At 54.6% G+C, this 15378-nt stretch overlaps 1 gene segment (V, D, J or C); it reads right to left on the bottom strand.

Annotated features, from left to right (window-relative positions):
- Positions 1-472: 472 nt before the first annotated feature.
- Positions 473-15378, bottom strand: part of LOC137457531 (T cell receptor alpha chain MC.7.G5-like) — a 94921-nt gene continuing 80015 nt past the window's right edge. The window contains 4 exon segments of the C gene segment in view: positions 473-1898; positions 2325-2430; positions 3552-3599; positions 4064-4327. Coding sequence covers positions 1868-1898; positions 2325-2430; positions 3552-3599; positions 4064-4327 — 449 coding nt within the window.

The raw sequence follows: 15378 nt of genomic DNA, 5'->3' as shown, positions 1-15378 counted from the left end.
TGATTCTGTGACAGCAGAGTCTGCTCTTGGAGGGGAGTGAGGGAAAGGCTCACCAGGCACTGACCCAGGCTGCCCAGGGGAGTGGCGGTGTCAGCATCCCTGGAGATGTTTAAGAGCCATCTGGATGAGGAGCTCAGGGACGTGGTCTAACAGCTGTTGGGGAGATGCTGGGTTATGGTTGGACTCAGTGAGCTTAAGGTCTTTTCCAACCAGGCAATTCCATGGCTCTGTGAGAGGTGTTCTCTGTTCCACTCCCTGCCAGCCAGCCAGGCTGGGCTCTCCCAGACACAGCAAGGACGGGAACTGGGAAGGGACTTGCAGCCATTCCCCACCCACTGTGGTGCATCCACAGTGACAGCAAACAGAGCCTGGTGAGGAGAGTCCCTGCTCCCCTCCCTCACCCCTTTGGGCTCAGCTGAAGGGTGGAACAAGTTCCTCAGACTACAGATACAGAAGACAGACAAGATTCTGCTTTTTGATAAGAGTTGTTTAATGGCAGCCAAAGGCCCCAGAGCTGCTGAGACACCAGAGCTGCCCCAGCACTGGCCAAGAGCTGGGGCCTGCAGGTCTCACCTCTGGGCACCGTTTCCAAGGCCAGCAGCCATGGGCAGGGCAGCAGCTCCAGGCTTATGCAGGGATGACAAAGAGAAACTGAGCAATGCAAGGTTGGTAGAGCTGAGCAGGAGGAGCAGGAGCTTGGATGCTACTAAGCACAAGCCATGGCTGCAGCTGGTTTGAACTCAGGCAGTGTTAAGGTCAGAGAGACTTCAAAACCCCCTGCAAACCAGTCCTGTGTTGTGTGCTCAGGAGGGGAGAATCTCACTGAGTTCAGGACTCCTGGGTGTCCAGGCTTTAAGGCTGGGATGTCCTAACCATAGAGACAGAAGTCCCCCAGGGGGCTGGCCAGTCTGGCAGGTGGACACAGGGAAGTGTAATCTTTGTCACTCCATTCCCATCATGCTGAATCTTCCCCACAGGAAGGGGCTTCAGTTTGTTCTTCCCCTTTTCTCCCACTCCCTGCTCCCAGCCCTTACCTCTTGGTTGGTGTTTCAGGGGAGGCCTTTCTGCAGCCTTTGCTGAGCAATGAACTCAGTGCTACAGAATTTGGGCCTAGGCTGGGGGGGGAAGCAGGGAGGCATGGGGGAGGGGGGGTGGGCATTGAGTCCTGGTTTTTGGGGGGAAGGGTTTAGAAGGTTTTGGAAAGCCCAGGTGCAGAACTGGGCTGATGCTGAATAGGAATTGGTATTTTGTTATGTGTCTGTGAAGAGCATTTCCACCTCAGTCTCCAGTCCTGTGCAGTGTTTCTATTGCACTCCTTTGGAGGGGTGCAGTAGCTTTCTGCCCACTCAACCCGAGGCAGAGGAACACCCAGCAGCACACCTTCTGGGGGGAAACAGGATGCCTTGCTGTGGTCTAGCTAAGGGCAGCAGGAGGTGGTGGGCAGCAGGAGGTGGTGGGCAGCAGGAGGTGGTGCACAGCACCCTGGGCCAGTCTCCCTTTGCTCTCCAGAGGCCTTTGTGTGCAGCTGCAGTGGTGCCTGGGGATGCACTCCCAGAGCTGCACTCCTGATGGACACCAGACTGTGAACATTCACACTCCAGGGCTTGCAGCTTTCAGCAACCAGCACTGCCCCACGCAGAAACTGTGGCTCAGTCTCCCACAAGGAATTGTGATGTTTGGCAGTTTGCAGCACAGCCAACTGTGCTCCATGCAGAGTCAGGCTGCAGGAGCCCAGGCAAGCTGAATGTGTCGAGAGGCTTTAGAGCAACACAAAGAAAGCAGCTGAGGTGAGTGGCTGGGCAGGGGCAGAGAGCCAGCAGTGACCTCCCTTGCAGCAGGAAAACTCCTCAGCAGGGTTTTGTGGCATTCAGAACTGCACCATCTGGTCGCTGTCGTTCCTGAAACAGAAACCCAGGGCTGCTCAATCCTGATCTGGGATCCAGAGCTGCACAGCTCTAGGCCTGAAGTGCCAGGCAAGAGAAAGAGGAGGAAGAGGCACTGGGCCAAACCAGACACATTAGGTCTGAGGTCTTAAATAAGCATCAAAGTTTCCCAGCTGGAGGCTGGTCAGGGGATGAATGTGGTGGACAAATGCAGACAAGGGAAGGGCTGGGAGCAGGGGTAGGGAGATGGCCAGAAAGAAGGAAAGTTACATTTGCATGGGGGAAAGAAAACATTGGCAGACTTGAGGGATGGGTGAAAACAATCAGATGGGCAAAGGGTTTTGCTGCTGGGCAGACTGCATGAACAAAGGGAAGGAACTCTCAGAGCTAAGGGACTGACCCCGCTGGGTGCTGTCAGAGGCCTTACCCCAGCACACTCACTTGATTTTCCACATGAGCATTGTCATCAGCACATTGAACAGGACTCCTTTCAGCAGAGTGATCTTCAGGCCCAGCTGTGTCAAAGACAGCAAGTTCAGGTTTTCATCTGTACAGGAACAGAGAATGCAGTCACTGAGATGTCCTCCCTTGCAGGCTGACTTAGAAACACTTCCAGTGAGGCTCTTCCACCCTGGGTGCTGAGCCAGCCAGGACTGCAGCTCCACTCACACTCAGCTGCTCAGGGGCTGAGCTCTCACTCAACAGCCACTTTGCTGCCCAGTATGCAGCTCTGCCAACCACCCAGCTGGCTTCACACACAGCATGTCATGAGCCCAGGATGCTGGAGGTTGTTCCTCCTGCCTCTTCCTCTATGTTTTTAAGATGAGTGGGGTGTAAACAAGTCAAATTTCATGGGAGGAAGACAAAGCCTGTTTGAGTTTCCCATGACTCTGAAGCTGGAAAGCCATTTTCCTCTGGAGACAGATTGATCTGTGCTGGGAAGCAGGGAGCTGCCCTCAGGAGGCCATTTTCTCTCTGCTGTTGGAAGCCTCTCTGCAATGCCTGAGCAAAGCAGCCCAGGCCAGTGATGAGCATTTGTCAGGTAGTGTTTTGGAACCATTTGGCTCTCTGGTTCCTTGCCAGCAAATGCCTGTTTGCAGCTCAGCTATCTGCAAGCAGGGCAAGTGCAGAGGCAGGCTCAGCACTCTGAGCTAGCAGGAGCAGCAACTGCTTGGGGGCCAGCAGTGATTCATGTGCTCCACAGCCATGGGCTGCAGCAAAGCTTGCTCAGGTGCAGCTATCTTTAGTGCAGTGCTGCTCAGAGCACATGCTGCAGGAACCAGCTGCTTATCTCCTGCCTCATGAGCTGCTTGTGCACCCAAAATATAAGCAGCTCTTTGAAGCTGAACTGTGGGCAGGCAGCCAGTAAGGCTGACTCATATCAGTGCCTTAAATCATCCTGTCATGGGGAGTCCTTCTTTGGCTTAGCACCAGCACCTAGGCACTGGCTACCCTGGCCACAGAAAATTGTCAGCTCAGAGCTGGGAGACTTCATTAACCCAGTGGCTTCCAGCCTGGCTCTTTGGAGCCTGTGGGGCCCTTTGGGAAAGTTCCAGCCTGAGCTTTTGTGCTCCATCAGCAATACTGCAAACAGGACATCAGCAGAAAGCTTGGGAAGATGTCTCCTTGGTCAGGCCAAGCTTTACTCCTCAAAGGCAATGTGCATACCTGTCCTGAAGTGTGGAGACATCTCTGTGACACAGACAGAGCTGGCACCTGCAGACAGCAACGAGACATCCAATCAGTAACAGAAATGTTCTGCTTCAGGAGCTGATGAAGATCCCTCTGCTCAGGAGGGCTGGGTGAGAGCTTCTGGCCTGCAAGGCCTGCCAGAAACACTCATGTCTCCAGGTCATAAGATATGAACAGTTTCCTGGTCATAACATGTGATGCAAAGAGACTTCAGTGTCCCACTGGGCAGAGAATTCCAAGCTTTGTGTCCAGCCCAGTGTGATTCTCAGATCTCTCTGCTGTGACTGCACCAGTCTGCTGACCCTCACTCCTCTTTCCACCAAGAAGGAGGACAAAAGAGAGCAGAGGCAAGCAGGCACCACTGCCTCTGGAGTGTGGGAGCACACAGCAGCAGTGCTGGCAGGGTAGGAGATGGGAGCACATCCTGCTCACCCTGCTAGCACCCAGAGCAGAGAGCCCCAGCCCTGCAGCATCAGCGGTGCCCTTACCCCTGTCAGGATCCTCTCCCTCCAGCTGCCCAAAGCCCTCATGGCTTGCACCACACTGCATTTCATCCTTCCTGGCCCAGTAGGTGGACAGGTAGCTTGCTTCCCGCCCGTGCTCAGCTGTGGCCACCTCCACAACAGCCTCTGTCTGCCTGGCAGTGAAGTTCAGAGAGAGCTCCTCAGGGCAGTAGTCTGTGACAAGGCACATTGCCAGATCCTCATCGTCGGGAGAGGTCAGCCTGTAGACTGAGGGGGAGGGAGTGACATCTGGAAATGGAGAAGAGAAGAGTCATTAGGGGAGAGCACACAGCCCCAGCTCCTGCAGCCTCACCACGCAGACACCGAGCTCTGGAGGTTTGTCTGTGGCTCCGGGGAGCAGCTCCTGACCACAGGGACCTTGCCCTGGGGCACCTTCAGAGCAGCAAGGCAGCCACAGTAGGTGATGCAGGAGCTGCATGAAGGTTTTGTTGTCTTGTGTGGCCAGGCAGGATCCCTACAGCATCTCAAGTGGTGCTTTGGGCATCCACAGCCCAGATGTGCCTCTCTACCCTCATCACTGCCACACCTCCTGCAGCTCCACTCTGCAGCCAGATGCTTTTGGCCCCTGGCCTGGATACTCTTCTTGCATCACTGCTGGGGGATGTCCTGTGTCTGGAGGGAACTGAGCAGCCATGGGGCACTCTGCCTTCCCTGCAGATGTGGAGTCACATCCACCACTGGCATTCAAAATCCCTCTTCCTCCCCCTGTCCCAAGGATAAGCTGCCAGGCCTTGAGGCTGTCCACATTCACCATCAGCCTGATTGTGTTCCCCTAGGAGAAGGCCACTGCAGAGTGGGAGGGCATGGCTACAGTGAGGGGGAGACCATGAGCAAGTGGATGTGTCACAGATTCAGGGCATGCCAGGTTGGAAGGGACCTCAAGGATCATCCAGCCTTACCTTTCAGGCTAAGAATGGAGTTGCAATGAGCTGGCCCAGCAGCCTGGCAAGCTGGGCCTTGGCACTGCCTAATGTCCCCTCCTCCCTGGGGAGTTTATTCCAATGTCCAATAGCTTGAAGGGTTTTTTCCTGGCAGCCAGTTGGAATCTCCCCAGTAGCAGCTTGTCCCATTCAGCCCTGGGCTTTACCATGGGGCTGCACACAAAGGGAGTCTCCCTCCTCATGGCAGCCACCTTTTATGTGCTTGTACATGGTTGGGAGGTCTGCCCTAAGCCTTCTCTTCCCCAGGCTCAGCACCCCCAGCTCTCTCAGCCTGCCTTCCTATGACAGGGCTGCCAGGCCTCTGATCACTCCTGTGGCCCTTCTCTGGACCCTCTCCAGCCTGTCCCCAGCCTTCTTGTACAGCAGGGACCAAAGCTGTGCACAGTGCTCCAGGTGCAGCCTGCCCAGCGCTGAGCAGAGTGGGACAATGACCTCTTTATCCCTGCCTGTGACACCCTGATCAACCCTGCAGCCCAGCACCCTGCTGGCTTGCTTTGCCCCAGCAGCTCACTGCTCACTCCTCTTGAGCCTTTTGTCCACCAAGACCCCCAGGTCCCTCTCCACAGTGCTGCTCTCCAGCCAGCTGGCTTCCAGCCCCAGCTGCATTCCTGGGTTGTGTGTTCCCAGGTGCAAGACCTTGCACTTGGCCTCATTCACCTTCACACAGCTCCTGCTTGCCCACATGAGCAGCCTGTCAAGACCTTCCTGCAGGGTGTCCTTAGGTTCCTCCTCCTGGCAGAGCACTGCAAGACTTTTTGACCTGCAGAAGAGGGTTTTGGGGAGCTCAGGCTGCAGATATAAGACACCTGGGGTTTATTTCTCTTCTTTTGCTTCAAACTCTGCCAGGAGGTCCAAGTCAGACTTGGATTTTGCCCCCAGACCAAAACACTGCCTGTGGTTAAACTATTGTTTGCACATCTAACTTTGTAAGCTCGTGCTCTGAGCACACATTTCACCTTCTGCAGCTCTTGAGCCCTGATGCCTTGAGAAAGTGCTTCCCAGAGCCTTGTCCTTGTGTAAAGTGTTATGGGCCCTGCAGTGCTGGGAAGGTGAAGAGACAAAATAGCAGCAAAGATCCTGCAGCCAAGGAGCAGATCTGGGGCTGCCAGCCACCCCCTGGCTGCAGCTTCCATGGAGCTCAGGCTCTCAGGGTTGAACCAGAGCTTCAGGTCACATTTCTAAGCTAATGAACTGCTCCTGTGTAGGGCTGAGAGTTGTGATTGACACTTGCTTTGTCCTCAGACCAGCAAACATTGCAGAGCTACTGAAGGTAGCTGCCAGGGGAAGCAGTTCTCACTTCTTCCCATGGGGGAGGTTTGGCCTCAGCCTTGCCTTTTAGAAACTGTCTCAGAGCCTGGCTCCAGAGCAGACCTCAGCCTCCCCACTGGGATGAATGTTCACCTCTTCACCTGCCAGCTGGCAGCACCTTAGAGCAGCAGCCTGGGACGGTCCTGGGAGCAAACTGATGCACAGAGCTGAAGGAGTTGTCCTCTGGCCCTGCTCAGCTGCACTTCATCTGTCCCAGCTTTGCCTGCCTTTGAACACCCTCCTGAGAGTCTCTGCCAGCTCTGTGGGACGGTGGCTAATGTATGTCCTGAGCCCTGCAAGCCCTCTCCCCACCCCCATGCTCCCAGATTCCAGCGGGGGTTGGTTAGGGAGAGGAAGACAGGAGCAGGTAACAGCCTGGTGGCACAGACCAGCCAGGGTACATCACAGTCCTGGAGCAGAGGGATGTGGAGGGGGAGGAATTGGTGGAGCTGTTCTGCTTCTCTCCCATCACGAGTCCTCAGTGAGGGTGCTAAACCCTTGCAGTTTGTGCAGTGCTCTTCCCAGGCAGGGACACGAGGTGTGGCTTTGGCAGGCAGCTTCAGCAGCACCTTGCCAAGCTCTCATTTCTCCTTCTTGCTCAGCAGGGCTGCTGGCTTTGTTCTGCTGCCAGAGCTTCCCACCACTTCCTCTGCACATTTGCACAGCTCTGCAAGTCTGAAGCCAGCCTTGGTAAATGTCAGCTCTCTTGGTAAACCACAGCTCTGTGGCTGAACCTTTCCTGTTTTCTGCCTGGGTGAGTGGGTGTGCTGGAGGTGGTGTAGAGATCTGTGACCTGCCAGTGCAGCAGCACCTGAGCAGTAAACCATAGTGATCTGAGCTGTCCACCCTGCCTGATTTCATCTTTACTGAGGGATAACTTCCATGAGGAAGAGCAGGAGCTGTTGGGATGCTGTTCCTACAGAGAAAGCCAACTCCAGAGGCTGCTTTCAGGGAGAGAGCAGTAGAAGCCCGTCCCAAGCTCAGACTGAGCCCTGTGGCCTTTTTCCCACACAAGCTGCAGCAGATCATCGTCCAGAGACTGACCTCATCCCCTGCTCCTTCCAAAGCAAACTCTGAATCCCAGGCCAGCTGGAGCTGGAGGGGCAGAGCTCTTAGATCCCCTTACCACCCCTCAGCCTGAGCATGATATTGCAAAGCTGTTGCCCAGCTCAGAGGGAGCACACACCTCCTGACACCCTGACACCCTCTCCCAGGCTTTTCTCGGCCCAGAGGAGCCTCAACATGCACTTCAGTGATGTTTGCTGACTGCTCTGCAATGGAGGTTCCCAAAGATCTGCCAGAGCTCTTGTGCAACCTCTGCCAGCCCTGCAGGGGTGCCCACAGCAAGGGTGGATGTCCACATTTAATACCTGAAGCCTTCTCTAGACTTCCAGTGCTTGTGTCTGGAGGCACTCAGATGAAAGAAGTCAGGGCCCAGTCCTCCTTCACCAAGTCACCCAAAGGCAGCAGAGTCTGTGCAGTGTGTGCCAATGGGAGGATGCTGCTTCCCGTGCAGGGTTCAGGCACAGCTCTGCTCTCGAGCCCAAAAATGTGTTTGCCATTGCCTCTGTGACTGGCCTTGGGGAAGCCAAGGTACCAAAACCATCCAAGACCTTTCTCACAAACTCTGAAAGGGGAAGATTCCTTCCTGCACTGACCCTGAGGCTGATTAATGGAGGAAGATAGCCAGAGTGTGAGGAGAGCTCAGGTGTTGGGCTGGCAAAACAGCTGCCTGGGTGCTGCAGCAGGAGGAATCCTGGGTACCCTCTGCCCACATGAAGGAAAGGTTACAGAACCACAGAGTGTTAGGGGTTGGAAGGGACTCCCAGAGATCACCCAGTCCCATCCCCCTGCCAGAGCAGGGTCACCCAGGGCAGGTCACCCAGGGACACATCCAGGTGGGTTTGGAATCTCTCCAGAGCAGGGAACTCCACAATTCTCTGGGCAGCCTGCTCCAGGGCTCCAGCACCCTCACAGTGTCAAAGTCACCTCCAAGGCTCCTCCAAGCTCAAGAAGCTGTCCCTTTTCCCTCAGTCTGTCCTCACAGGGAGATGTTCCACTGCCTTCAGCCTCTTTGTGGCTCTTCACTGGACTCTTTCAAGCAGTTCCCTGTTGGCCTTCTTGAACTGAGGGGCCCAGAGCCGGGCTGAAGTTTCCTCCCTTTCCCTTTTGCAATGCTCTGCTTGTGCTCATGTGGAGATTCATTCATGCATCAGCTGCACTGAGGCACTGACTGTCTGTGATCTCCTCAGCTTTCAGCAACGTTAAGGAAAGGATCTGGGGGGTCAGAAGCAGCCATTCTGCTTCTCTGGCCCTCTCTAAGTCAGAGGTGAATGAGAGGTCCTGAGCCATCCCTGTAGCAATTGTCTGGGAACAAAAGGACTTGAGCCTGCTCAGGAGCCTCTGGCCAGCCTCTGCCTTTGCACAAAACATTTGTGCATCCTTTTCTCCCAAAACCAGAGAGGATTTTAGTGGCCAGGGCAAGTGTTCAATTTTATCTGCCAGAGACTTGACTCCTATGAAGCAATCCTAGGATCAGAACAGGTTTGGTTGGGAGGGGTTATCACTCCTGCTCTAGCAGCTGGGCACAGGGAGATGTTAGCTTCTTCTGCTGGGGCCACTGTGGCAGTGCCCCAGGTGTGGATGGCTGTTTCACACCAAAGTGACCTCCTTTGCTCACCAGCCTCAGTACTTAGCAATGAGATTTTGTTTCATTATGGGATAGCTACCTTCATGTTAGTAACCTCTGGGAGGTCACAGCTCTGTGTCATTTCCAAACACTACTCTCACAGCTCCAGCTCCAGTTTGAATCACTTCTGTAGTCACCTGGGAAATTCCTGCCCAAGGCAGTGCAAAACCAAGGCTTGGTCATGCACCCAGAGGTTCCTCTGCTGTTCCTTTCCACTCAGGGGAAGGCAGAGCACTGTTAGTGCCTGGCAGGCCTCAGAAGCCAAAGGCAAAGATATGCCAACAGCATGAAGCTAACACACCCGTGGGAATGCCTCATTCCCCACCACCCCCAGTCCCCCTGATCCATCTTCACAGCACCCTGCTGAGAATTACTCCTGGCTTCATTTTCTTTCAGCCTTCCCTCCTCCCTCCACTCTTCTTCTCCAAGCCTCACACACCTGGCTTGACTTTAGATCAAGCACAAATCACCTCTTTCAGTTTCTCAGTGAGAAGCCTTCACACTGCACTCCTGCCTCCCAGCTGCAAAGTCCATGCTCCTCATCCACACTCCCCAAGGAGCTGCCTACCACAGGATGGCACAAAGACAATTCAAGTTCCATTCCTTCTTTCCATGTTTCTAGGGTAGAATAGAATAGAATAGAATAGAATAGAATAGAATAGAATAGAATAGAATAGAATAGAATAGAATAGAATAGACCAGGCCAGACCAGACCAGGTTGGAAGAGACTTTCTAGATCTTCACGTACAACCTATCACCCAACACCATCTAATCAACTAAACCATGGCACCAAGCACCCCATGAAGTCTCCTTCTAAACACCTCCAATGGTGGCACCTCCCTGGGCAGCACATCCCAGTGGCCAATCTCTCTCTCTATGGAGAATTTCTTCCTAACCCCCAGCCTAAACCTCCCCTGGCACAGCTGGAGACTGTGTCCTTTTGTTCTGGTGCTGGCTGCCTGGGAGAAGAGACCAACTCCCACCTGGCTACAACCTCCCTTCAGGAAGTTGTAGAGAGCAAGAAGGTCTCCCCTGAGCCTCCTCTTCCCCAGGCTGAGCAACCCCAGCTCCCTCAGCCTCTCCTCACAGGGCTGTGCTCCAAAGGGAGTCACCAGGCATCACCAGGAGTTGGTTCCCCTTCCCAATCAGCTTTTCTCACTCCTGACTGCTCACACTCTGCCATCAGTTGTTACACTTTGCTTTTAGATTTGAAACCCCAAAAACCATGACCCTGCCTCAGGCTGAGTGAGAAAATCCATCCTCTGAGCCATTCTCGTCAGCACAGCTCAGAGAGATCATTTCAAAGATGCAATGCCCCAAGCCATCACTGCCAAACCTGCTGCAGCACCTTCCCCAGCAGTCCATTCTGCACTGGGTCACTGCCATACCAGAGCCAAGCACCTGGGTTCTAGGACAGCATCTCCACTCCAGATGGTTTTTGCCAAGGGAAGCCAAAAAGAAGCTGAAACCTGCTGCCAAGAACGCCCCCAGGCCATCTGTGCATGAGCAAATGATTTGCTGCTCCTGGTGTGAATGTGGAGCTGAAAGCTCAAACTTACTTGGGGTAACGAGAAGTGGAGTCCCAGCTCCAAGGGTGAGTTTGCCATAGCCCTGAGTGGCACACTGCTGCCAGCCCCTACACAAACCTCCAGGGCTTCCCAGTAGAATAGAATAGAATAGAATAGAATAGAATAGAATAGAATAGAATAGAATAGAATAGAATAGAATAGAATAGAATAGAATAGACCAGGTTGGAAGAGACCTTCAAGATCATCGTGTCCAACCTATCACCCAACACCACCTAATCAACTAACCCATCCAACCAAGCACCCTGCCAAGTCTCCTCCTGAACACCTCCAGTGATGGTGACTCCACCACCTCCCCGGGCAGCCCATCCCAATGGGCAATCACTCTCTCTGTGTAAAACTTCCTCCTGACCTCCAGCCTGAACCTCCCCTGGCGCAGCCTGAGACTGTGTCCTCTTGTTCTGGTGCTGGCTGCCTGGGAGAAGAGACCAACCTCTGCCTGTTTACAACCTCCCTTCAGGTAGTTGTAGAGAGCAATAAGGTCAGCCCTGAGTCTCCTCTTCTCCAGGCTAAGCAGCCCCAGCTCCCTCAGCCTCTCCTCACAGGGCTGTGCTCCAAGCCCCTCACTAACTTTGTTGCCCTTCTCTGGACTCGTTCCAGCAAGTCAACCTCCTTCCTAAACTGAGGGGCCCAGAACTGGACACAGGACTCGAGGTGTGGCCTAACCAGTGCAGTGTGCAGGGGCAGAATGACCTCCCTGCTCCTGCTGGCCACACTGTTCCTGATGCAGGCCAGGATGCCATTGGCCCTCCTGGCCGCCTGGCCAGCATGTGCTGGCAGGCAGCCCAGCAGGCACTGCACAGCAGGGAGAGCTTGAGAGCAGTGACCAAAGATGCTGATTCAAGTCACCATCAAAGCACTAAAGAAATCTCCTAGGAAACTACCAGGAGCAGAAACAGAGAGGGAAATCCTTCAGCCAGCTGTGCTGCAGCCCTCAGGGCAGCAGGCTGTTCCCAGCTCTGCTTTTTGCCTTTCCATCTATCACACCACCTACAAGCTCCTGCTCACTGAGCCATGCAGCCAGGGCCACTCTCTTTCAGCCCTTTCCCCCCTGAATGTTTCACCATTTGCTACCCTCCTGCCCCACCAGCAGCAAGGTTCCTCTCCCTGCTGTCAGCTTGCAGCCTATTCCACCCCATAATGCACAGGACCCAAGGAAGCTTTGCAAGAACCTCTTCAACCTCGGCTGCAGCTCTCTCCTTAGAGGTTTCAGTGGCACATCGTGACCCTGGCTAGATCTGAGAGCTTCCCAGGCAGTTGCAAGGCAGCCAGAGCCCTCTCACTGCTGATTCATCCACTCTCACCTGCTTAGCTATGTGCAGCAGCAGTGTGCAGCAGTTGTCTGTGCAGCTGCTACCAGCTCTGCACATCTGGATTCGAGTCTGAGCAACAAGCAGAATCCACCTCAGTGCCTGTGGGCAATACAGGACCAGCTGCAGGCAAAGCAGCTGAAGGGTGCCCAGAGCTATACTAAACATGGTCAGCATTCACTGCTCCTTGGTGGGACTCTGCTACAAGCAAACAGCTCAGCTGTGCTCACCAGCACCAGGGGATGTGCCCAGAACCACAGCCTCACAGACAGCTGTGGCTTGGAAGGGATGTTTAAAGCTCATCTGCTCCAACCCCTCTGTGGTCAGCTTCACAGTATCACTTAGGTTGGAAAGGACCTCGAGGATCATCGAGTCCAACCTATCAACACAGACCCCATGACCAGACCATGCCACCAAGTGCCACGTCCAATCTCCCCTTGAACGCCTCCAGGGTCGATGACTCAACCACCTCCCTGGGCAACCCGTTCCAATGACGAACGACTCGCTCGGTGAAGAACTTCCTCCTCACCTCGAGTCTAAACCTCCCCTGGCGCAGCTTGAGACTGTGTCCTCTTGTTCTGGTGCTGGTTGCCTGGGAGAAGAGGCCAACCCCTTCCTGGCCACAACCACCCCTCAGGTAGTTGTAGAGGGCAATGAGGTCACCCCTGAGCCTCCTCTTCTCCAGGCTAAACAATCCCAGCTCCCTCAGCCTCTCCTCATAGGGCTGTGTTCAAGGCCTCTCCCCAGCCTTGTTGCCCTTCTCTGGACACCTTCAAGTGTTTCGATGTCCTTCTTAAACTGAGGGGCCCAGAACTGGACACAGGACTCAAGGTGTGGCCTAACCAAAGCAGAGGACAGGGGCACAATGACCTCCCTGCTCCTGCTGGCCACACTGTTCCTAATGCAGGCCAGGATGCCATTGGCCTTCTTGGCCACCTGGGCACACTGCTGGCTCATATTCAGGTGGCTGTCGATCAGCACCCCCAGGTCCCTCTCTGTTTGGGAGCTCTCAGCCACTCCGACCCCAGAGCCCCAAACAAACTAACCTTGAATGCCTCCAGGAGCTGAGCTCCTACCACCCCCCTGGGCAACCTGCTCCTGTGTGGAAAGGCAGTGAGGCTCCTGAAGGGCCTGGAGCTCGGGGCCTCCGAGGAGCATCTGAGGGAGCTGGGGGTGTTCAGCCTGGAGAAGAGGAGGCTGAGGGAGACCTCATTGCTCTCTAGCTGAAAGGAGGCTGGAGCGAGGAGGGGGCAGCCTCTTCTCCCTGGTGGCAAAGAACAGGACCAGAGGAAATGGTTTCAAGCTGTGTCAGGGGAGGTCCACACTGGATGTTGGGAAATAATTCTTCACTGGAAGGGTTCTTAAACCTTGGAACAGGCTGCCCAGGGCAGTGCTGGAGCCACCATCCCTGGAGGTGTTTAAGTAACATGTGGCCCTGGTCAGACTGGATGATCTTGAAGGTCTCTTCCAACCAGATGTATTCTGTGGCTCTGTATTTCACCACCCTCAGTGTAAAAAACATCTTCCTTAACTCCAGACTGAATCTCCTCTCTTGGTTTAGAACCATCACCTCTTGTCCTGTTGCTGCAAGCCCCAGAAGTCTGTCCCCACCTTTCTTATCAGCCCCCTTTGTGTATTGAAAGGCCACAATGGTCTCACCACAGTGTCTCCTCCAGCCTGAGCACCCCCAGCTCTTTCAGCCTGGCCTCACAGCAGAGGGCTTCCAGCCCTGCCTGCACTGCTGTGGCCTCCTCTGGCCCTGCCCCAGCAGGTCCCTGGCTGTGCTGAGCACTCCAGAGCTGGATGCAGTACACAAGGTAGGATCTTAGCAGAGCAGAGGGACAGAATCCCCTTCCTCGCCCTGCTGCCCACTCTTCTATCAGCCCAGGGCACATTTGGCTTTCTGCCCTCTGAGCTCACTTTGCCAGCCTGTGTCCAGCAGTGGCACAGCCATTCAGTGCATCTTCATCTCACAGCATCCAGGACTGCTTGAGGCCTATGGCAGTGGCCTGGATTTGCCTTTAGGAGCAAACAAATCCACAGGAGAGCAAAGCCAGGCCTGGCCCAGCTGATCCCCAGAGTGCAGCTGATGAAAGCACTGAAAGCTGCCTGCCTGCAGCTGCCCCAAGGAAGACTGCTTGGACAGCTGCTGTGGAATGAATCCCACAGGTTAGGGTGAGGCCTCAGCCTCTGGCAGCTGCCATTGCCCAGTTCTTGGAGCTTATCCACAACAATCCTGCAGCTGAAGCAAGACATCAGGAGGAGTGTACCTGGCAAAACCAGGAGTCTTGCCCCAGATCCAAAGGTGAGTTGGTAACTGCTGGCACACAGTAGCACAGCCCTCTACAAGTCCTTCAAGTCCTTCAAGTCCTTCAAGTGGCTCAGTTGGTAGTGCATCAGACCCTTAATGGGAAGGTTGTGAGTTCAAAGCCTGCAGTGGGCAGTAGTGTCCTCCCAACTCTAGTCATGAGGTCTGTGGTAACAGGTTGGACTTGAGGATCTTTGAGGTCCCTTCCAACCTTAGGAATACTGAATAAGATCCAGAGTGGTCTTGGATGGGACCTTCCACACTGCACCAGAAGAACCTCTCCTCCTCTCCATCATTAGACAGCTCCATCTATCTAGGACCTTGCTCCTGACTTTCTTCTCATGTGGTGCTTTGCATCTTTCAAGCCCTCAGACACTTGTTCCTCACCATTCCCCTCCACCACCTCCATCCTTCAGCTTCCTGCAGCACAAGTTCTACCTTCATCTCCTTCTGCAGTTTTTAGCCTGCCACTCAGATTTCTCTCTCAAGATGAGGTTTCCTTCCTGACCCTGCAGAGCTCACCCAGTGACCAATGACTTCTCACAATGTCCATCCCCCAAGGCTTTGCCTTCTGACTTCGTCAAGAGTGGCTCCAGAGCAAACTTGCAATTGGCTTCTCCCAAGCAAGCAGAAGTGTGGGTGGAGAATCCCTGGGGCAGGGAAACCATTGCCTGTTCTGCCATCAAGCACTGAGGGTTCAGCACGCACTGGGGAAGCTCTGAGCTTGCACAGAGCAAGGGCTGGGGCAGCTGCATGCAGCCATGGCCATAAGGGTAACTTGGGAACATGTCAATGCCCTCAGGCAAATCCTTGATGGATAGCTCCTCCAGCCTGCTGAGAGCTCCACATGGAATCACAGAATGGGTTGGGTTGGAAGGGAGCTCAGAGATCATCTACTCCAACCCCCTGCCATGGGCAGGGACACCTCCCCCCAGCCCAGGTGGCTCCAGGTCTCATCCAGCCTGGCCTTCAACACCTCCAGGGAGGAGGCAGCCACAGCCCCACTGGGAAACCTGTTCCAGAGTCTCACTACCCTTGTGCTGAAGAGCTTCTTCCTCAGCTCCAGTCTAACCCTGCTCTCAGCTTCAAACCATTCCCCTTCCCCACTGCATGTTCCTGGCCCACAGTAGCTTTCAC

The sequence above is a fragment of the Melanerpes formicivorus genome, unplaced genomic scaffold (genome assembly GCF_026170545.1).
Source record: "Melanerpes formicivorus ecotype bairdi unplaced genomic scaffold, bMelFor1.0.p_v2 SCAF_182, whole genome shotgun sequence".
Classification (NCBI taxonomy): domain Eukaryota; kingdom Metazoa; phylum Chordata; class Aves; order Piciformes; family Picidae; genus Melanerpes; species Melanerpes formicivorus.
This window is presented reverse-complemented; position numbering and strand designations above follow the sequence as displayed.